The sequence below is a fragment of the Pyrus communis genome, chromosome 9 (assembly GCF_041283825.1).
Source record: "Pyrus communis isolate YQ-2024b chromosome 9, ASM4128382v1, whole genome shotgun sequence".
Classification (NCBI taxonomy): Eukaryota; Viridiplantae; Streptophyta; class Magnoliopsida; order Rosales; family Rosaceae; genus Pyrus; species Pyrus communis.
The window spans coordinates 25,934,130-25,956,254 of record NC_142573.1 but is presented as its reverse complement, the minus strand read 5'-3'; the positions used below and the strand labels follow the sequence as shown (position 1 = coordinate 25,956,254).

The following is a 22,125-nucleotide window of genomic DNA, read 5'->3' as shown; positions in this document are numbered from 1 at the left end:
ACCACCGAATAGCCCGGGAACCCAACAGTCAGTTTTTGTATATTATGTGGAATGTTAGATGTAAAATATTTGTATATTTTGGCACTATTTTGCTTGTTAATTATTTTTATTAATGTTTGTTTTGGCCTATACTTAAATTTATTATTTTGGTTATATAATTTTTTTTAGTTACAATTAATTGGAAACGAGTGCAGATTTTCAAACAATTTTATTATTATTAACAAAGGTGGTATTGATTAAGAGTGTTACTAGTTTGAATATTTTATTTATTTGATTGTTATCTGATGTCGGTTAAAGGATATTTTATTAGTTCACGTCGCTTGAAACCGACGTTAGCTTAAGTGTCGTTTTTAACCGACGCTCAGTAGTGGCGGATTAAGCGTACAAAGCGACACTGAAGCCCTTTCGTGATGCTAGCATTAGTGTCCCTATTCCAATCCGACATTACATTGTTTTATGTCGGATTTTTGCCAAATTTTTGACAAAAATTGGATTTATTGTCAGTTTTAGCTCTGCCTGGGATAGCCTGTATTGTAGTAGTGTGTGTCTCAAAACCCAAAACTAACTTAAGGCCTAAAACGAACATTTCGTTCTAGATTAATTAACTTTTAATTAATCCTTGCCATATACAATTAAACTATTTAATTGTCATTACTCATTTTCGTTATATCCTTCAATCATTACCTTACACGGTGTGTGATCCATTAGGTTCCTTTTGGCGAGGTAGTGGGCGATTAGAACTCTTCAAATCAATTGTGAATTGAAACTTACTTTCAATTCTACTTTTAGGGATTATACACCTTTAGGGCTTCCACAAACCATGAGTGACACCTAGCAGTATGTCATGGCTACCCAAGCTAATTAGAAGTGGATGGAGAACCTATTTAGTTTGGGATTACAATGCAATACGGTCTTTCTCTAATACAATATTCTTGACCACATTGTTCTCTTACTTATATGATTACCTTGAATGTGATTTGGAACGACTTCTCTCATTCATACTCTGGCTAGAAATTCTTAATCATATCATAGAGTATTCTCCCTTAAATGGTTTGAAGGTTAGAGATCCCTTGTTGCACATTCACTTGCCTTCATGGCTAAGTGGCTTAACACCAACTATGCCGTGGACACCCTGTAACGGAGTGACTTTGACATAGTCAAAGATCAAAGACCTAACCATAAGACAATTATGATGCCTCAGGTTAAATGATCACTTTGCATTATCCCAACCATGAGTTCTCATGTGACATGAGTATGAGAATTCCTAGTTGATCGTATTTAGTGGACTCATTCTCTATTAAGCACTTACATGCTTGTCTTGGTGTCAGTCACATCAATGACTCGAGACCAGTCACTCTCCCTAAGAGAAGACATAGCACGTACTGATCTTAACGGACTTTCAATGCCCAATTAGCAATCCTATGATCAGGAACGTTTAGGATATGTATACGAAAAAGAATGGTCTCATGAATCCAACTTCTTTAGATCACATTGTCCCAATTACATATTCCTTGGACTTATTGTTTAAGCATATAGCATTTATATGAGATAGCTTTAAACAATAATCTTTGCCCTGTATATTAAACTAGATTAGTTTAACATGTGAAATGTTCGTAAAGTATCATTATATGATTGGCTTTAGGGCACATTTCCAACAGGAACACGCTCTTAATTCAGCTGAGGCGTTCACTATATGTTTTGAAGCAACCTGGAAGAACGTGGTATAACTGTCTGAGTGGGCATTTGACTAGTCAAAGATATGTGACTAACGAACTATGCCCTTGCATGTTTATTAAGAAGTGACATTTCAGTTTTGCGATTGTTGCAATTTATGTTGACGACATAACCTTATCAGAACTCCTGAAAAGCTCAAGAAAACTGTCGCGCACCTGAAGTCGGAATTTGAGATGAAAGATCTAGGAAAGACTCGATACTGTCTTGGTCTTGAGATAAAGCACCGTTCAGATGAAATCTCAATACATCAATCAAACTACACCCATAAGGTGTTGGGCCGCTTTAACAAAGATAAGGTGAAGCCTTCGGGTACACCTATGATCGTACGATCACTAGATGCAAAACGAGATCCCTTTCGTCTGAAGGAGGATGATGAAGAGATTTTGGAGTCTGAAGTTTCTTACCTAAGTGTGATAGGCACTTTATTGTACTTAGCTCAATGCACTAGACCTAACATCTCCTTTACTGTTAATCTTTTGGTAAGATACAGTAATGCACTGATATGCAAACACCGGACTGGTGAAGTGTATGTATGTGTGTGTGTGTGTGTGTACATATTGTATGTATCTGTATGAAGCCGTCTGTGTGTGTACATATTATATGTATCTGTATGAAGCCGTCAGGTGCATTAGCATATACTAATTTTTTTGTGTTAACATCCACGTCCTGCTAACCTCATCAAACCAATCTTAATCGAAAACGACAATCGTATTTTATTGGCTGTTTAATTACCAGCCGCCAGCAGCACCCATCTTGCTTTGCTCTTAATAATCACCATTTCAAAGTATCACCAATTGGCCAAAGAAACATTATACAATATATACCCTTTAGCCTATTTATGTTCTTTCCGATGTCTAGCCTTTAATATTATAATAAAACTGTGATCGTTTCGCCTGAAGAAATATATGGCATGTACGTACAAATTTATCACTTTTTGATATAATTAGGGCACCGACACCAAATATTATTATTTCACGTAAATTATAATATAATAACATGAAAATTTCTGCTATTATTCGAAATTTAAAAAATTGAAATTAAATTTAATCACCACTGGAAGAATCTTTAACACTGGGAAATCATGAAATAGACCAAAATATTTATTGAGTATCCTTAAAACACATGGAAAGGATCATAAAGGACCAAAAATATTATTGAAGGAATCTTTTAATAAATGGATTCGTTGTCACTAATTTTGTTTATTTCTTATGTACTATAAGCTATAGCACTAATTTCTGTTGCTACTAGTATTATTGTATTGTGATATTCTTCTTCATTAGTAGGTAAAAAATCTTAAATTTGGCACCTATGAATAATGAGTTTGATACCAAATTTTGATATCATTTAATTGTGTCACTTAACCGAAACTTCCACATGGCCGAATATCTCTGCATAAAACAACATATCTCTTGCCTGCAAATGGAATAATCAGTTCGTCACTTACCGCACGTTCCCGATTCCTCATATGTCAGATCCTAGGTATCCACCATAAACCATTCCCTGTGTGAACCTCTTCTTTGAATTTATAGAGCTACTTTTTTCTTGTCACATCGTATATCAAATTTTATACCAAGGGTTAGACTGAGATAACATTTTCAATAAGCATTGTAATACTAGATAGATAAATGATTTAGAACAAAATTTATAAATTATGTGATGTCAGTAATAAGAAATAAACACGTTAATTAATATTTAAGTAATAAATCAATCATTAACAATCATATCATATAAATTACAAAATTTAATCTAAATACTTGATTTCCTTAGCATTAACATTTTCAATCAGTTTCTATTAAGAAGAGAAGCGTGACAGGGAAAATTATCGATTGGGCACCGCACCTTCAAATGCGGTACACGTCGAGTTATTTCCTCAGATAAAATAATAATAAAAATAAAAGTTTAATTTTTTATTTAAAAAAAACGTAATCTGTAGGAAGTGCATCGTGACGGAAAGAACAGTTGCAAGTATAAATTGCCGAGGGCGCTAACAGATTTTCAAACTCTGATTGCCAAAAGAAGTGCAGACTGCACTTTCTTGTGCGCTGCTTTCAGTCACTTCAAAAACTATATATAGAAAAAAAAAAAAAAAAACCAAAACAAACAATCAGTTTTTTTGAAACGAATTGAGGGCTCTGCAGAGCTTTCAGTTTCTCCAACTTGCGTCTCCTGCTATATCTTTTCCCAACGAATCGCAAAGTTTCCCGAGAAAAAAGGTACTTGGATTTTCTCACTAACCAAACACATCATTTAGCACCACCACGTCCTCCCCGTGACTTATTTTTACATTTATTTTCTTCGCTCGTGATTTTGAATCTGCGCGCGCTTTCCTTCTGTTCAGCGTTTCGTTTGTTGATCGATTTGGGGAAAATGTCGAGGAGAATGGTGGTGGAGGGCCACCGTGAGACGGAGGATGAGTCGTCGAAAGACGGCGGCGAGGAGGAGGAAGAGTATGAGGTGCAGGATCTGAGGGACCGAATCAAATCGTCGCGCGGGAGCCAGTTCGATCTAATCAAGAACGAGTTAGGACTCGGCGACGGGTCTTCGACTTGGCGGCGGCGGTTCAGTCGTCAGAGCCTGATCGACGGCGTCAGAGGGCTCTCCAAAGGACTCGTCATTCATCCTGATAACTGGTACGACGCTTCCTCTTTCAGTTTCTTTTTCGTTTTATTTTTCCTTTTAAATATTGTGTCTCCATAATTATCGGTCAAGTAACGAATTAAAATCGGTCTTATCTGTCTCTATACATTTAACTAAGAGTCTAATTTCGCACGTATCCTATCCATTCATTTCGTTTTGTCTATGATATTTCAAACGTGGATGGCTGGAGTTTTTTAGTCAAAATTTAGTTTTAGATTTATTTTATTACAACGATGTGCTAAACCCTATACTAACACTAGGGGCTATATGAATAAATTAGTTGAACTCGTCATACACACATTCGAACTTGATACATATCACTCAAGTGAAGAAAAATATCACTAAGTCATAATATTAAGTGAAAAATTTAGTTATCAAATTAAGTATGATCATTTTACTAAAACGTTATTAGTCGTTGTTGTAAAAAGTTAAAAATTAAAAGAGCATGTATCTTTAAAATTAGTCTAAATGTTGAGAAATGATGGAATAACGAGTTAAAATTAAAATGATCAGTGAGTTCAAGTTTGACTTACCATATTATCCAAATGATCAATGTTCCATGTCAAATTTTTATTGCATGTAAAATTTGAACTAATTCAGCAAGTGAAATTTGATTTTTAATTATTTTAGACAATTTCTCAAAAGTAATTTTCTAAAATAAGGGCAAAAGTTGTGATTTCACTCTTTTAATATTTAATTGTAAAATTTTATATTGGGTCCCACATGAGAAATCGATTAAATAACATGGTGAGGTAATTGATGGTTTAGGAAATTGAAACGTGGATATGATGATGTCGTTGAAGCCGCGTATGTAGCTGGATGGAATACGACATACAACTTCACTCTCACAGGTCATAAACAGCAAAACCATAAATTAATGTTACTGTCAGACGATGTGTAGTGATTGAAATCCCATGAAACAATTAAAATATTAGGATGTAGATGGAGATTACAATTAAGTCAAACCTAAATTGCTTACTTTTTTGTTTTTGTCAATCTCTAATGACGTTACTCAGATTTAAAGTTTTAGAGAATGCGTGATTGCTTCAAAGTAAGGGCATCTTTGATTGTTTTAATTTTTTGGGTACTAGAAATAGAAGGAAAATATATTGAAAAAATGAGGATTGGAAGGGATGAAGTGATAAACGAAAATTATATGAAAACAAAAACTCGAAGATTGTCATTTTTCATTTGTGTTTTGAGCTTGTCTTTTTTTTAGCCGAGCTCTACATTGTATTGTTCTTTTTCGCCTTGTTGCCTAATAAGAGAGTTGAGAGTTTGATAAGAAAAAAAAAAAAAATGGTTATTAAAATGGGCAATTTGTCTATATTTTTGGAACCAACGAGCTCAAGGCAGCAAATATGGACTTCAAGAGAGAGATAGATTTGAACCATTGGTTTGTGTGAGGTGGGGACTATCAAATTTAATTGGGTAAAGTACAAAAAACTACCTCAACTATTGGTGTCACGATACTTTCATACCTAATCTTTTAAAATTGACAATGTCATACCTCATCTTACGAATTTGTGCCAATGTTATACCTTCCGTTAGCTTGGCGTGAATTTCTTAGTTAAATGCTGACGTGTCTTGATTCATGACTCACTTTTTATTAAAAAAAATTAATAAAATATTATTAAAAACTAAAAAAAATTATTTAATATTTTTTAAATATTAAAACAAAAGTTAAAAAAAAAAAACAAAAATAAACCCTCACTTCGTCCCTTCCCCCCCTCTCTCTCTTCTTCCCCATCTTCATTTTCCTGCTTAATCTTCAACCAAAAAAAAAATTTGAAAACACAGCGTTTTGACTAAAGCAGCTATGTTTTTTTGCTTTGCATGTGCAACTCATGCTTCTTATTCTTTTCTATCTGTTTTTCTGGTGTCAAAATTTTCGGATGGCTCTCAATATTATTAAGTAAGGTCTTCCACAGTAAGTCAGAAAAGAGAGTATGATACCAATATATTTTGAAATAGGAATACTTTTACAATGGAGTCGTAAAATTTGAGCGTAAGACTAATATTGAATGCATTAGTTTAATTAATATCTTAAACTCACAAGTGTTTACACTTATAAGCTTGTCGGTTCTACATTTTGTAAAAAAAAATAATAATAAAAATAAAAACTCTTAGTAGTTATTGAACTCACACTAGTGTAATAATAATGTTATAATATCAAAATCAGACTCCTTCATTCTTTCATATTGGTATCACACTCATTTAAACTATATAACTAAATAAATAAAATAAGTACATAATTATTGAGAATAAATAATTAGATACATAAAGTGGGTTTTGATAAATTAGGTGTAGGTTTGGAGAAATAAATAAAAGGAAAACTAATGAATTCAAAACTTTGAATTTTAACTAAAATGAAAAAAATGTGTTATAAGTGAATAGTATCAGGAGTGACTTTTTAGAGAAAAATGTCTTTAACGTTAAAAATAAACAGTACTATGAGTGTTTCGTTAAGACTCTTATAAATAAATCAGCACATATACTGATAATTATTGATTAATTATTGGGTTTTCGCATATGGTCGATGTAGGATTGAATCTTGAGATCACATAGTCAAGTCGTAGTTATCTATATCTTTCATGAATTTGTCAGCCCAATTTTAAGTCAACTAAAGATGATTTAGATACAATTGGCCAAAACTAAAAGTTGTATCTTAGCTAATGGCAGCACTTAGCCACTTAATCCCGAATTTAGTATAACTCAGTGAGGTTTATAATTTAGTATTGTATTAATTAATAACTGTTTCTCATGCTCAAAATTAATCAATGTCATTTTTCATAATTCACTTCACATCAGTGTGATCTTTATATTTTCAGTTGCGTCGAAAACACTTGTTAAAAATGCTTACGTGCGATAACGTATGTTTATTTAACAAACGTGCCTGCGCGTGAGTGTTGTCAATAGAAGTTTCAACATAATTGGACAATAAGACTTACGTATATTGATGTATGGATGAAATTGTGGAGGATTAGTAGATAACATTAATGGAGTTTTAACGTGAATGACGAAAATGAAAACTTTAAAAACACGTACCAGTCGAGAAAAAAGGAAAAAAAAAGAAATACACTAAGAAGAATAATCTCTCTACCCATCTTTCACTCCTAAACCTTCACAAATCACAAGCTACACGCATCTCCATATAACAATACTAACATGAGCTCCATCGAAGATTTGTGAATACTTACAAATTAATGTGTTTTCTTTGGACTTGTGACAAATGAATGTTTAATGTGTTGTTTTTTGAAGATCTTGCAATGACCAGTCATCAGTTTTTTGTTCTTTCTAGTTTAGCAAGCAAATTTTAAAATTTGTCGGCAAATCAGAATCAAAGAACTTCAAAAACGGCACACAAGTATCGTACACGTGGCATTATATTCAGCACAGCAGCATCGAACACGTAGATATTTGCCAGTTTACTAGTTGAACGTAGTGTGAAAATATAAATCCTATATATAATGCATCCAGTGGCCAAAATGATAAACATTCCTCCTATGTGTTCCGGCAGGCCAAAATGATACCTGCGGTTGACAACGGCCCGATCCCTAGATTAGCTCACAAGTAAAACCTTAACCATTCTAATGAACTACTTCTACATTACATACTGTCATGCATTGCACTCTCCCTCCTCCTGTGTATATATGCACTAATATATATTTATATATACATACTTGTATTTTTGTGTTTTGTTTTTCTTCTCTCTGTGTGCTGAAATGTGAAGACTAAATGCAGGTGGTATCGGGCATGGATGAAATTCATACTTTTATGGGCAGTGTACTCGTCCTTCTTCACACCTTTCGAGTTCGGGTTTTTCAGGGGTTTGGAGGAGAGACTCTTTGCACTGGATGTAGTAGGACAGGTAGCATTCCTTGTAGACATTGTTTTGCAGTTCTTCATCGCCTACCGAGACAGTCACACCTATCGGATGGTCTATAAGCGCAACCGGATTGCTCTACGGTTAGTTTTTATTTCCATCTAGCTGTTTATAGAAAAAAGGATCGTTGTGATGGGTTCTAACCGTACAAACTATGTAGCAGTTCTCAGTACTTACTGGAATTTGTTGAATTTAGTTAAAACTTAAAAAGCAAACAAATGTCCATAGTGATTTTACAAGCCATATATTCCGGCATTGTACTTTAATTTCGTTGCTGATTTAACTTTTCCTTTGCAGGTACTTGAAATCGAGTTTTATCGTTGACTTGCTTGGTTGTATGCCTTGGGATAACATCTACAAGGTACTTCCATTTTCAATTTGTGTGACTAGGCCATCTACACTTTCTCCTATAAAATGTTAATTTGTTAGTGCTCGTGTTTTGCCGATTTATGAGATTGCAGGCAGCTGTACAGAATGTATAAGATCAATATAAAATTGCAAGCATATATCTTGATTTTTAAGTAATAAAGTTTATCTACTATAATGCTTTTAATATGTTCTGCTTCCGTATTCACTTTGTGAAATCTGTTTTGGAATAGGCTTGTGGGAGAAGAGAGGAAGTGAGGTATCTCCTATTGATAAGGTTATGTCGGGTGCGCAAAGTCACTAGGTTCTTTCATGACCTAGAAAAGGATATTCGTATCAATTATCTGTTTACCAGGATTATAAAGCTTATTGTCGTTGAACTCTACTGCACACATACAGCGGCCTGCATATTCTACTATTTGGCCACCACCCTACCTGCTTCACAAGAAGGGTACACATGGATTGGAAGTTTGAAGTTAGGTGACTATAGTTATTCAAGCTTCAGGGACATTGACTTATGGAAGCGCTACACAACTTCTTTGTATTTTGCCATTGTAACCATGGCCACTGTTGGTAAGTTACCCTTTAATTCGTTTATGTAATCAGTTGGAATGTTTAATGCCTGACCAGCACTCTTTCTTTTACAGGTTATGGAGATATTCATGCAGTCAATCTGAGGGAAATGATATTCATAATGGTTTATGTATCTTTTGACATGATTCTTGGAGCGTATTTGATTGGTAACATGACAGCGTTAATTGTAAAAGGATCAAAGACAGAAAAGTTCAGGGACAAAATGACAGATCTCATCAAATATATGAACAGAAATAGACTTGGGAAGGATATCCGTAATCAAATCAAAGGTCACTTGCGTTTACAATATGAGAGTACCTACACGGAGGCTGCTGTTCTCCAGGAAATTCCTGCTTCAATTCGCTCTAAGGTAAGATACAAATAGGATCTCTGTGTACTGTGTATTGATGAATTAGTTACAATAAATTCCATAAGAATTATTTCATTGTTATGCATATTCCAAAGCTATTGATATTATATTCTTTCCTTTTGGGGTACATGTGTGTTTTTTGTTTAGTTCTTTTTATAGAAAACTTGGGTTGTTTTTTTGCATTGAAGACCTTGGTAGAAATTCGTTGGTTTTATTCCTATGCATTTTGAATAAAAGAAGATAACTCACGTATTCCAATATGTATGCGTTATTCCGACTGTTTGTACATCATGGGTTTCTGGTTGAGAGAGTAAGTTTTGAAAGACTTCTTTATCTTTAAAGTTAGTTGTTTCTTCATTGCAGATTTCACAAACTTTATATTTCCCATACATTGAAAGCGTTCCTCTCTTCAAGGGATGCTCGACAGAATTCATCAATCAGATCGTGAGTCATTAATTTTCTATGTACATAATAGATGGACAAAGTATGTTCACTTGAAACACTGATAGTTGTATCTTTCTGATCTAGTGTGCAATGCCAGTTTGTTCGTAGGTGTCATTGGGTGCTAATGTTAACAAGCATTGTCATAGACTATAAAAATCCTACAAAATTGTGCCTCTTCCTCTGTTGCATGGGCATGGTTTTGATTTGGCACCTCATTTGGTAAACAATACATGTGATATAAGTGTACACCATCTTGTGAATATTTTTGCCTGCATGCCAAATAGGACACTGAAAACCAGCGTGGCATCACTTTTATGTAGGTGGTGTAATTGTATCTAAAAGTCAGAAGTTTCATGTGCAGCACCACGTATAATGTCAAGTAGAAACTTCCATGGTCATGGATATATCTGCTTGGATGAGAATTAGTGAAATGAGTTATCCTTATGTTTTTTCATCTTGTAGGTTATTAAACTGCATGAAGAATTTTTTCTCCCTGGAGAAGTGATCATGGAACCAGGAAACGTCGTGGATCAACTTTATTTCGTCTGTGATGGTGTGCTGGTATGATTTCATACTCTAGAGTCAGTGGTGTGTCTTATTTAGTTGGTAATGCCATGTTTGTCATTTCATTTCTTGTCGTCTTAGCTTTTCTACTGAAATCTGAAAATTTGGAAATTGGATCAATGAGTTCATACAAAAATCAACGTACAGTCTGTTACTTGTTTGTTTAAACCTTTATGAAGTTTGTCTGGAAATAATGTGTCGTCGCTTTGAACTATATGCTATTTAGTTCCCAATTATGTATTTCCAGTTTCTACAAAAATCGATATATATTGCTTGTTTGTTTGTTTGTTTGTTTGTTCTACTACGTGAGTAACAAAGCTATTCTTGCACAGGAGGAGGTGGGCATAGGGGAAGATGGAACAGAAGAAACTCTTGAGCTTTTGGAACCTAACAGTTCATTTGGAGAAATCTCCATTCTTTGCAACATTCCTCAACTTTATACGGTTAGGGTGTGTGAATTATGTAGACTTCTGCGACTTGACAAACAATCTTTTACAAGCATCCTTGACATATACTTTTATGATGGGCGGAAAATCTTGAACAACCTTTTAGAGGTAAGTTTTCTGTGGTTATTTATGTTCCTTTTTCTATGTGCCTACAACTGTCTGGAAATATTTTGATTAGATTTACTTATGTGCCCATCGTATGGCTGAAAATGGTACAGGGTAAAGCACCTCACATGAAACAACTAGAGTCAGACATTACATTTCATATTGGAAAGCAAGAAGCTGAGTTTGCTTTGAAGGTAAATAGCGCGGCTTACCACGGAGATCTATTTCAGCTAAAAGGTTTGATCCGAACGGGAGCTGATCCCAACAAGACAGATTATGATGGAAGGTCACCCTTGGTATGAAATGCCATGAAACTCTTATATTAATCATTGTGAATATATCTGTGACTTAGCATCGTGTGCGCGTGCGTATATGCGGGACATGATGATATATTTTGTCTGAAAGGTGGATTTTTTCTCCACAGCATCTCGCTGCATTAAAAGGACATGAAGATATTACACTTTTCCTTATTCAGGAAGGAGTAGACATCAACATCAAAGGTATGTTTACAGCATACCAATCCTTATGTGGCTTGAACTGCTTTCCAATCATGGCACCACAGTATAATGATTCGTTTAACTTTTGTAGACAATTTTGGGAACACACCCTTACTTGAAGCCATCAAGAACGGGAATGATCAAGTTTCTTCTTTACTTATCCAACAAGGGGCCTCCTTGAACATAGACAATGCTGGTAGTTTTATATGTACATCCATTGCAAGGGGGGACGCAGATCTCCTTAAAAGGTTATTGGCAAATGGCATTGACCCAAATTCAAAAGATTATGATCACCGGACTCCACTTCATGTAGCTGCATCAGAAGGACTATATATAATGGCAAAGCTGCTGTTAGAAGCTGGGGCTAGCGTTTTCTCGAAGGACAGGTACAGTTGAAATGTAATTATCTTTTTTTTGAAGAAAAAATGTCATTTATCTTTGAGAAAAGCTCACTGGGACTCTTCCAAAATGTTACTTTTCTACGCTGGTTCCCTAGTATTGTTTGACATGAAGTATAGAAACTTAACCTTATTTACCACTCCAACGTCTTTCACCTGTGCTTCTCTCTTTCACGACAGTTTTTATAAATAGTTACTTTTCTTCTTGCTTTAACAACCATATAATTGTTTTCCGGCCTGCAGATGGGGAAATACTCCACTAGATGAAGGTCGGATGTGTGGGAACAAGAATTTAATCAAACTGCTGGAAGAGGCAAAGGCAGCTCAGTTGACAGAATTCCCTTACTGTGCTCAAGAAATCACAGGTATCGACAAACTCTTATATTTTCTTTGTGACCTTTTAGTTTGTTTTCTTCTCTGAAATTAGAGAGCAGATCTAGAAAGAAAGTTATAACAATAGGAAGGTTTTACACTTCGGTAAGATTTAGTAAACAAACACCAAGGAGAGGACGTTATAGAATGATGAATGCTAAGATTTAATGAATTAATTATGTCTGCACCGATATAGATCATGGACTTGGAACTTAATAACAAGTTGGGGGTTCAAGGATAGGAATTTTCCAACAAAGTCTCCATTGTAGCCAAATGAGGAAAACAGATAAATCGATTTTTCTAGTAAGGGATTTCATCATGTTTTACCTCTTGATGAAAAAGAAGGAAAAGAAACTAGGTTAACATCGCTTGTGAAGGGCCTAATGAACATTCCTGTACATGACATCTTGTACTTACAGTTATCATGATAAGTTGATACGAAATTTCTGTTGTAACGTGCAGATAAAATGCACCCGAAGAAGTGCACGGTATACCCTTTCCACCCATGGGAAAGCAAAGAAGGAAGAAGACCTGGAATCGTGTTATGGGTCCCGAGTACCATTGGAGAGCTCATCAGAATAGCAGGAGAGCAACTGGAGTTTTCATCGAGTAGTTCCAGTATAATATTAACAGAAGATGCAGGTAAAATTCTTGATGTGGACTTGATAAATGATGGTCAGAAGCTGTATTTGGTCACTGAGACACATTTTACGTAAACATTGTTGTCATTCGATAGTTTTATTTTGTATATAGTCCTTGTATGATTTTGTAAAACATCTGCATTAGGTGTAAGCAGAACGACTAAAACGCATTGTTTTTGTGTTAATTTCCAACAGAGAACGAAAGAGTGAAGTGCAAAGACAGCATTTGATTCTTTCGTTACAAGGTGCATTCTGAATTTTAAGAATCCAAGTGACTGTTGGATTGGGACGAAAATGTAGTGGTATGGTTGGTTGTCCTCCTACAAACGAACCCAACCACATCAGCCGAGAGATTCTCACATGTCACTAGAAATATTTTGCTAAAACCTACGACACCTATCACGTGACAATCATGAGTGTTGTATACTTGTAATTTCTCAGAAACAACCTACGACATACAAATAAAGTTAAAGAAAAATTTATCAATTGAAACTTCGTAGTACTACTCGACAGCTCGGAGTGTCACTAAGAAGAAAGAAGAAAAAAAACTCTATTATTGCATTATTTGTTTCTTTCTCTACTAAGGGTCCGTTTGGAGTGCACTCTCCACTATAGAGTTAAGCTGTTCTTTAATCCAATTATTCTACAAATTAAACAAGATCGAGCAACTATTTATTAAGTATCTACTAGGCTATGAATATCAGACAAGCTGCAATTGTATACTCCTCTCTTCCCCTTTTTCGCCTCTTCTTCTCGTCTCTGCAAGAGGCGCTTTCGATTTCTGTAGACAAGGCGAAGAAAGAAGCCGAGGATCAAAATGTTGACGTTGCTTCTAATCCAAGTAACGCAACGGCCCACACGCATTTCCGGCAACTTCAGCACTCAAGAACAACTTGATAGTAATGTTGTTGGGTGCCCGTATTAATCAAGGGTACGATTTTCAAGGGAGAACTCTTCTTTTTGTGTTTTACTAGTTCTTGCTTATAACGCGTGGATTTGAGAGCTCTGCAGAGCTTTCAGCTTCTCTAACTTGCGAATCGCAAAGTTTCCCGAGAAAAAAGGTACTTGGATTTTCTCACTAACCAAACACATCATTTACCACCACCACGTCCTCCTTGTGACTTATTTTTACATTTATTTTCTTCGCTCGTGATTTTGAATCTGCGCGCGCTTTCCTTCCGTTCAGCGTTTCGTTTGTTGATCGATTCGGGGAAAATGTCGAGGAGAATGGTGGTGGAGGACCACAGTGAGACGGAGGATGAGTCGTCGAAAGACGGCGGCGAGGAGGAGGAGGAGGAAGAGTATGAGGTGCAAAATCTGAGGGACCGAATCAAATCGTCGCGCGGGAGCCAGTTCAATCTAATCAAGAACGAGTTAGGACTTGGCGTCGGGTCTTCGACTTGGCGGCGGCGGTTCGGTCATCAGAGCCTGATCGACGGCGTCAGAGGGCTCTCCAAAGGACTCGTCATTCATCCTGCTAACTGATACGACGCTTCCTCTTTCAGTTTCTTTTTCGTTTTATTTTTCCTTTTAAATATTGTGTTTCCATAATCATCGGTTAAGTAACGAATTTAAATCGGTATTATCTGTCTATCTACATTTAATTACGAGTCTAATTTCGCACGTATCCTGACCATTCATTTCGTTTTTACTATGATTTTTCAAACGTGGATGGCTGGATCTTTTTAATCCAAATTTAGTTTTACATTTATTTTATTACAATAATATAGTAAAATGTTATTAGTCATTGTTCTAAAAGTTAAAAATTAAAATAGTGTGTATCTTTAAGATTTGTAAGTGTTGAGAAACGATGGAATAACAAGTTAAAATTAGAAAGATTAGTAAGTTCAAGTTTGACTTACCATTATCCAAATTATCAACGTTACATGTCAAATTTTTATTGCAATGTCGTTGATGTAAAATTTTAACCAATTTAGCAAGTGAAATTTGATTTTTAATTATTTTAGACAATTTCTAAAAAGTAATTTTCTAAAATAAGGGCAAAAGTTGTGATTTCACTCGTTAAATATTTAATTGTAAATTTTTATTTTGGGTCCCACACGAGAAATTGATTAAATAACATGGTAAGAGCAACTCTACTCTTACAAAAATATGCTGGCACCTAGCCCATTTAAACCATCCAGTAAACAGTGATAAACCCCCCATTTAAATCACCCAGTAAATAGTGATCGACCTCAATGAATAGTAATTGGCCAAATGCATCTCCACTCCTAAAAAATGCGTTGACACAAACGATTTCCACCCTACAAAATCCGCTGACATCTAGTCCATTTAAAATATTATTAAATTTTTTATAAAATAATTAAAAAAAATTAGTTATAGTTTAGGATTTTTAACCAATCTTGTAACGCCACGTGTCATTATCCGAAAATACTATTTGTGGATAGATTTCTGATAAGATTTTCAACCAATCCCAACACGCCACATGTCAGTATTTATTTACAATAATTTAGTTAAGATTTCGATCAAATTTTCAACTAATCTTGTCAGTTTTTTGTTCTTTCTAGTTTAGCAAGCAAATTTCAAAATTTGTTGGCAAATCAGAATCAAAGTATCGTACACTGGCATTATTCAGCACAGCAGCATCGAACACGTAGATATTTGCCAGTTTACTAGTTGAAACGTATAGTGTTCAGTTGTTATGTTTAGCCAATAAGTAGCCAATAAATCCTATATATAATGCATCCGGTGGCCAAAATGATGAACATTCCTCCTATGTGTTCCGGCAGGCCAAAATGATACCTGTGGTTGACAACGGCCCGATCTCTAGATTAGCTAACAAGTAAAAACCTTAGCCATTCTAATGAACTACTTCTACATTACATACTGACATGCATTGCACCCTCCCTCCTCCTGTGTATATGTGCACTAATACATATTTATATATATACTTGTATTTTTGTGTTTTATTTTTCTTCGCTCTCTGTCATGAAATGTGAAGAGCAAATGCAGGTGGTATCGGGTATGGATGAAATTCATACTTTTATGGGCAGTGTACTCGTCCTTCTTCACACCTTTTGAGTTCGGGTTTTTCAGGGGTTTGGGGGATAGATTCTTTATACTGGATATAGTAGGACAGGTAGCATTCCTCGTAGACATTGTTTTGCAGTTCTTCATCGCCTACCGAGACAGTCACACCTATCGAATGGTCTATAAGCGCAACTGGATTGCTCTACGGTTAGTTTTCGTTTCCATCTAGCTGTTTATAGAAAAAAGGATCGTTGTGATGGGTTCTAACTGTACAAACTATGTAGCAGTTCTCAGTACTTACTGGAATTTGCTGAATTTAGTTAAAACTTAAAAAGCAAACAAATGTCCATGGTGATTTTACAAGCCATATGTTCCGGCATTGTACTTTAATTTCGTTGCTGATTTAACTTTTCCTTTGCAGGTACTTGAAATCGAGTTTTATCATTGACTTGCTTGGCTGTATGCCTTGGGATAACATCTACAAGGTACTTCCATTTTCAATTTGTGTGACTTGGCCATCGACACTTTCTCCCATAAAATGTTAATTTAATGCTCATGTTTTGCCGATTCATGAGATTGGCGGGCAGGTGTACAGAATGTATAAGATCAATATAAAATTGCAAGCATATATCTTGATTTTTAAAGTAATAAAGTTTATCTACTATAATGCCTTCAATATGTTCTGCTTCCGTATTCACTTTGTGAAATCTGTTTTGGAATAAGCTTGTGGAAGAAGAGAGGAAGTGAGGTATCTCCTATGGATAAGGTTATGTCGGGTGCGCAAAGTCACTAGGTTCTTTCATGACCTAGAAAAGGATATTCGTATCAATTATCTGTTTACCAGGATTATAAAGCTTATTGTCGTTGAACTCTACAGCACGCATACAGCGGCCTGCATATTCTACTATTTGGCCACCACCCTACCTGCTTCACAAGAGGGGTACACATGGATTGGAAGTTTGAAGTTAGGTGACTATAGTTATTCAAGAGGGGTACACATGGATTGGACATTGACTTACTTATGGAAGCGCTACACAACTTCTTTGTATTTTGCCACTGGTAAGTTACCTCTTAATTCGTTTATGTATCTTTTAACATGATTCTTGGAGCGTATTTGATTGGTAACATGACAGCGTTAATTGTGAAAGGATCAAAGACAGAAAAGTTCAGGGACAAAATGACAGATCTCATCAAATATATGAACAGAAATAGACTTGGGAAGGATATCCGTAATCAAATCAAAGGTCACTTGCGTTTACAATATGAGAGTACCTGCACGGAGGCTGCTGTTCTCCAGGAAATTCCTGCTTCAATTCGCTCTAAGGTAAGATACACATAGGATCTCTGTGTACTTTGTGTATTGACGAATTAGTTACAATAAATTCCGTAAGAATTATTTGATTTTAACTGTTATGCATATTCCAAAGCTATTGACATTATATGCTTTCCTATTGGGGTACATGTGCGTTTTTTGTTTAGTTCTTTTTATAGAAAACTTGGGTTGCTTTTTTGCATTGAAGACCTCGGTAGAAATTCGTTGGTTTTATTCCTATGGATTTTGAATAAAAAGAAGATACCTCATGTAATCCAATATATATGCGTTATTCCGGCTGTTTGTACATCATGGGTTTCTGGTTGAGAGAGTAAGTTTTGAAAGACTTCTTTATCATTAAAATTAATTGTTTCTTCATTGCAGATTTTGCAAACTTTATATTTCCGATACATTGAAAGTGTTCCTCTCTTCAAGGGATGCTCGACAGAATTCATCAATCAGATCGTAAGTCATTAATTTTCTATGTACATAATAGATGGACAAAGTATGTTCACTTGAAACACAGATAGTTGGATCTTTCTGATCTGGTGTGCAATGCCAGTTTGTTCGTATGTGTAATTGGGTGCTAATGTTAACAAGCATTGTCATAGACAAAAAAAAATCCTGCAAAATTGGTGCTTCTTCCTCTGTTGCATGGGCATGATTTTGATTTGGCACCTCATTTGGAAAACAAGACATGTGATATAAGCGTATACCATCTTGTGAATCTTTGTGCCTGCATGCCAAATAGGCCACCGAAAACCAGCGTGGCATCACTTATGTGTAGGTGGTGTAATTGTGTCTAAAAGTCAGAACTTTCATGTGCAGCACCACTTATAATGTCAAGTAGAACCTTCCATGGTCATGGATATATCTGCTTGAATGTGAATTAGTGAAATGAGTTATTCTTATGTTTTTTCATCTTGTAGGTTATTAAACTGCATGAAGAATTTTTTCTCCCTGGAGAAGTGATCATGGAACCAGGAAACGTCGTGGATCAACTTTATTTCGTCTGTCATGGTGTGTTGGTACGATTTCATACTCTAGAGTCAGTGGTGTATCTTATTTAGTTGGTAATGCCATGTTTCTCATTTCATTTCTTGTCGTCTTAGCTTTTCTACTGAAGTCTGAAAATTTGGAAATTGGATCAACCAGTTCATACAAAAATCAACATATAGTCTGTTAGTCGTTTGTTTAAACCTTTATGAAGTTTGTCTGAAAATAATTTGTCGTCGCTTTGAACTTTATGCTATTTAGTTCACAATTATGTCATTCCAGTTTCTACAAAAAATCGATATATATTGCTTGTTTGTTCGTTCTACTACGTGAGTAACAAAGCTATTCTTGGACAGGAGGAGGTGGGCATAGGGGAAGATGGAACAGAAGAAACTCTTGAGCTTTTGGAACCTAACAGCTCATTTGGAGAAATCTCCATTCTTTGCAAAATTCCTCAACTTTATACAGTTAGGGTGTGTGAATTATGTAGACTTCTGCGAATTGATAAACAATCTTTTACAAGCATCCTTGGCATATACTTCTATGATGGGCGGAAAATCTTGAACAACCTTTTAGAGGTAGGTTTTCTGTGGTTATTTATGTTCCTTTTTCTATGTGCCTACCACTGTCTGAAAATATTTTTTATTAGATTTACCTATGTGCCCATCGTATGGCTGAAAATGGTACAGGGTAAAGCACCTCGCATGAAACAACTAGAGTCAAACATTACATTTCATATCGGAAAGCAAGAAGCTGAGTTTGCTTTGAAGTTCAGTAGCGCGGCTTACCACGGAGATCTATTTCAGCTAAAAGGTTTGATCCGACCTGGAACTGATCCCAACAAGACAGATTATGATGGAAGGTCACCCTTGGTATGAAATGCCATGAAACTCTTATATTAATCATTGTGAATATATCTGTGACTTAGCATCGTGTGCGCACGCTATAGGGGACATGATGATATATTTTGTCTGAAAGGTGTATTTCTTCTCCACAGCATCTCGCTGCATTAAAAGGACATGAAGATATTACACTTTTCCTTATTCGGGAAGGAGTAGACATCAACATCAAGGGTATGTTTACAGTATACCAATCCTTATGTGGCTTGAACTGTTTTCCAATCATAGTACCACAATATAATAATTTGTTTAACTTGTATAGACAATTTTGGGAACACACCCTTACTTGAAGCCATCAAGAACGGGAATGATCGAGTTTCTTCTTTACTTATCCAACAAGGGGCTTCCTTGAACATCGACAATGCTGGTTGTTTTATATGTACATCCATTGCAAGGGGGGACGCAGATCTCCTTAAAAGGTTATTGGCAAATGGCATTGACCCAAATTCAAAAGATTATGATCACCGGACTCCACTTCATGTAGCTGCATCAGAAGGACTATATATAATGGCAAAGTTGCTGTTAGAAGCTGGGGCTAGCGTTTTCTCGAAGGACAGGTACAGTTGGAATATTCATTATCTTTGACAAAAGCTCGCCGGGACTCTTCTAAAATGTTACTTTTCTATGCTGGTTCCCTAGTATTGTTTCACATGAAGTTTAGAAACTTAACCTAATTTACTAATCCAACCTCTTTCACCTATGCTTCTCTCCTTCACGACTGTTTTTATAAATAGTTACTCTTCTTCTTGCTTTAACAACGATATAATCGTTTTCTGGCCTGCAGATGGGGAAATACCCCACTAGGTGAAGGTCGGATGTGTGGGAACAAGAATTTAATCAAACTGCTGGAAGAAGCGAAGGCAGCTCAGTTGACAGAATTCCCTTACTGTGCTCAAGCAATCACAGGTATAGAGAAACTCTTTCTTTGTGACCTTTTAGTTTGTTTTCTCCTCTGAAATTAGAGAGAAGATCTAGAAAGAAAATTATAACAATAGGAAGGTTTTACACTTCGGTCAGATGTTAATACCGTTTAGTAAAAAAACACCAAGGAGATGACGGTATAGGATGATGAATGTTAAGATTTAACGAATTAGTTATGCCTTCACTGATATAGATCATGGACTTGGAAAATGAATTTTTGTTTTTTCGCTATTGTTACTCGAACAAACAATAATAAGGTGGGGTTCAAGGATAGGAATATTTCCAACAAAGTCTCAGTTGTAGCGAGATGAGGAAAACAGAATAGTGATAAATCAATTTTTCTAGCAAGGGATTTCGTCATGTTTTCTCTCTTGATAAAAAAAAAAAAAAAAAAAAAAAGGAAAAGAAACTAGGTTAACATCGCTTGTGAAGGCCTCATGAATGTTCCTATACATGACGGCTTGTATTTACAATTATCATGGTAAGTTGATACGAAATTTCTATTGCAACTTGCAGATAAAATGCACCCAAAGAAGTGCACGGTGTACTCTTTCCACCCATGGGAAAGCAGAGAAGGAAGGAGACCTGGAATCGTGTTATGGGTCCCGAGTACCATTGGAGAGCTCATCCGAACAGCAGGAAAGCAATTGGAGTTTTCATCGAGTGGTTCCGATATAATATTAACAGAAGATGCAGGTAAAATTCTTGATGTGAACTTGTTAAATGATGGTCAGAGGCTGTATTTGGTCAGTGAGACACATTTTACATAAACATTTTGGTCATTCGATAGTTTTATTTTGTATATAGTCCTTGTATCATTTTATAAAACATCTGCATTAGGTGTAAGCATAATGACTAAAATGCATCGTTTTTGGGTTAATTTCCAACAGAGAACAAAAGAGTGAAGTGTAAAGACAACATTTGATTCTTTCGTTACTAGGTGAATTCTGAATTTTAAGAATCTAAGTGACTGTTGGATCAGTAATCTAGTTGGTTTGGGACGAAAATGTAGTGGTATGGTTGGTTGTCCTCCGACAAACGAACCCAACCACATCAGTCGACAGATTCTCACATGTTACTGGAAATATTTCACTGAAATCTATAACACCCATCACTTGATAATCATGAGTGTTGTAGACTTGTAAGATGTTATCCCATAAACTAAAAGATTATATCTCACTAAAGTAACAGATGATTCTGTACTGCTACTAGTGTACAAGATGAGAGAGAAAAACTCAGGTGATGGATGCTCGAGAGAGTTTTTGACACGCCTCGATCCCGATATTCCCCGAATACCAGGATAGGCACGTGTTGGCCAACACCCGAAGGTGACAAAAGTCATTTATTGAGTGTAAATACTGAAAACAAAGGGTAGATAATGCTTATAAATATAAAAGAATAAAGAATGTGCATTTAAGTAACGTGTTCAGAGTATACAACTAACTAGAACACTAAAATAAATAATATAAAATTGAATGAATAAAAGAATGGGTCTTACGCCGAGAGGACTTGAAGATGCCGATGCGGAAGTGCCTTGGCGTTGGGATTGTTTGCCTCGATTCTAAGTTCTGAAGGGAGCACAAAACAAACATGAGTGGACTAAATTGATATATATATATATAATAAAACAGTTATCAACGTACCAACCCCCAGGTTTTATGAAAACACACACACACACATATATATATATATATATATATATATATATCATGATAAACATAGGTTTTTTGAAGCCTAGCATGTCGTGCAATGTCTCAAATCATAACTTGTATATATAATAATCACTAGTGAATGTCCGATAACCCCCAGGCCCCATGCCGACTCCTTGTCTCTAAGCAGACAGTCAGAGGAAAATACACTTCGAGCCCTATGCCTACTCCTCGTCTTTGAGCAGACAATTAGAGGAAAATATACTTCAGCCCCCATGTCGGCTCCTTGTCCCTCTGCTAAATAGCCAGATGAAACACACTTCA

General features: G+C 35.7%; 1 protein-coding gene and 1 pseudogene across 3 annotated transcripts; both read left to right on the top strand.

Moving 5' to 3' along the window:
* The first annotated feature begins 3,731 nt into the window (after nucleotides 1–3,731).
* On the top strand, nucleotides 3,732–13,281 carry LOC137740156 (potassium channel SKOR). Of its 2 annotated transcripts, XM_088700787.1 has the most exons (15): nucleotides 3,757–3,947; nucleotides 4,073–4,364; nucleotides 5,140–5,222; nucleotides 8,116–8,340; nucleotides 8,555–8,618; nucleotides 8,857–9,196; nucleotides 9,271–9,566; nucleotides 9,930–10,010; nucleotides 10,473–10,571; nucleotides 10,907–11,128; nucleotides 11,239–11,421; nucleotides 11,550–11,625; nucleotides 11,714–12,008; nucleotides 12,264–12,385; nucleotides 12,855–13,281. In XM_088700787.1, the coding sequence occupies exons 3-15, from the start codon at nucleotides 5,191–5,193 to the stop codon at nucleotides 13,106–13,108; spliced, it is 2,289 nt and encodes a 762-aa protein (XP_088556913.1). In that variant the 5' UTR covers nucleotides 3,757–3,947; nucleotides 4,073–4,364; nucleotides 5,140–5,190; the 3' UTR covers nucleotides 13,109–13,281. The 2 variants fall into 2 exon arrangements, with proteins under 2 accessions (XP_088556912.1, XP_088556913.1); XM_088700786.1 differs by lacking the exon at nucleotides 5,140–5,222 and having other exon boundaries at nucleotides 3,732–3,947.
* Nucleotides 13,282–14,248: 967 nt separating this feature from the next.
* LOC137740751 (potassium channel SKOR-like) lies at nucleotides 14,249–21,107 on the top strand (annotated as a pseudogene). The gene is made up of 12 exons (XR_015966192.1): nucleotides 14,249–14,514; nucleotides 16,004–16,231; nucleotides 16,446–16,528; nucleotides 16,748–17,348; nucleotides 17,721–17,801; nucleotides 18,266–18,364; nucleotides 18,689–18,910; nucleotides 19,022–19,204; nucleotides 19,330–19,405; nucleotides 19,494–19,788; nucleotides 20,016–20,137; nucleotides 20,669–21,107. The product of XR_015966192.1 is annotated as a potassium channel SKOR-like (transcript).
* The last annotated feature ends 1,018 nt before the right edge of the window (nucleotides 21,108–22,125 follow it).

Bases quoted from the DNA above. Each gene is read 5' to 3' on its own strand.
- LOC137740156 (XM_088700786.1), top strand. From the start codon at position 4,102: ATGTCGAGGAGAATGGTGGTGGAGGGCCACCGTGAGACGGAGGATGAG. The intron at 9,197-9,270 runs GTAAGTTACCCT...TTTCTTTTACAG, and splicing joins TGTAACCATGGCCACTGTTG to GTTATGGAGATATTCATGCA. The intron at 12,009-12,263 runs GTACAGTTGAAA...TCCGGCCTGCAG, and splicing joins AGCGTTTTCTCGAAGGACAG to ATGGGGAAATACTCCACTAG.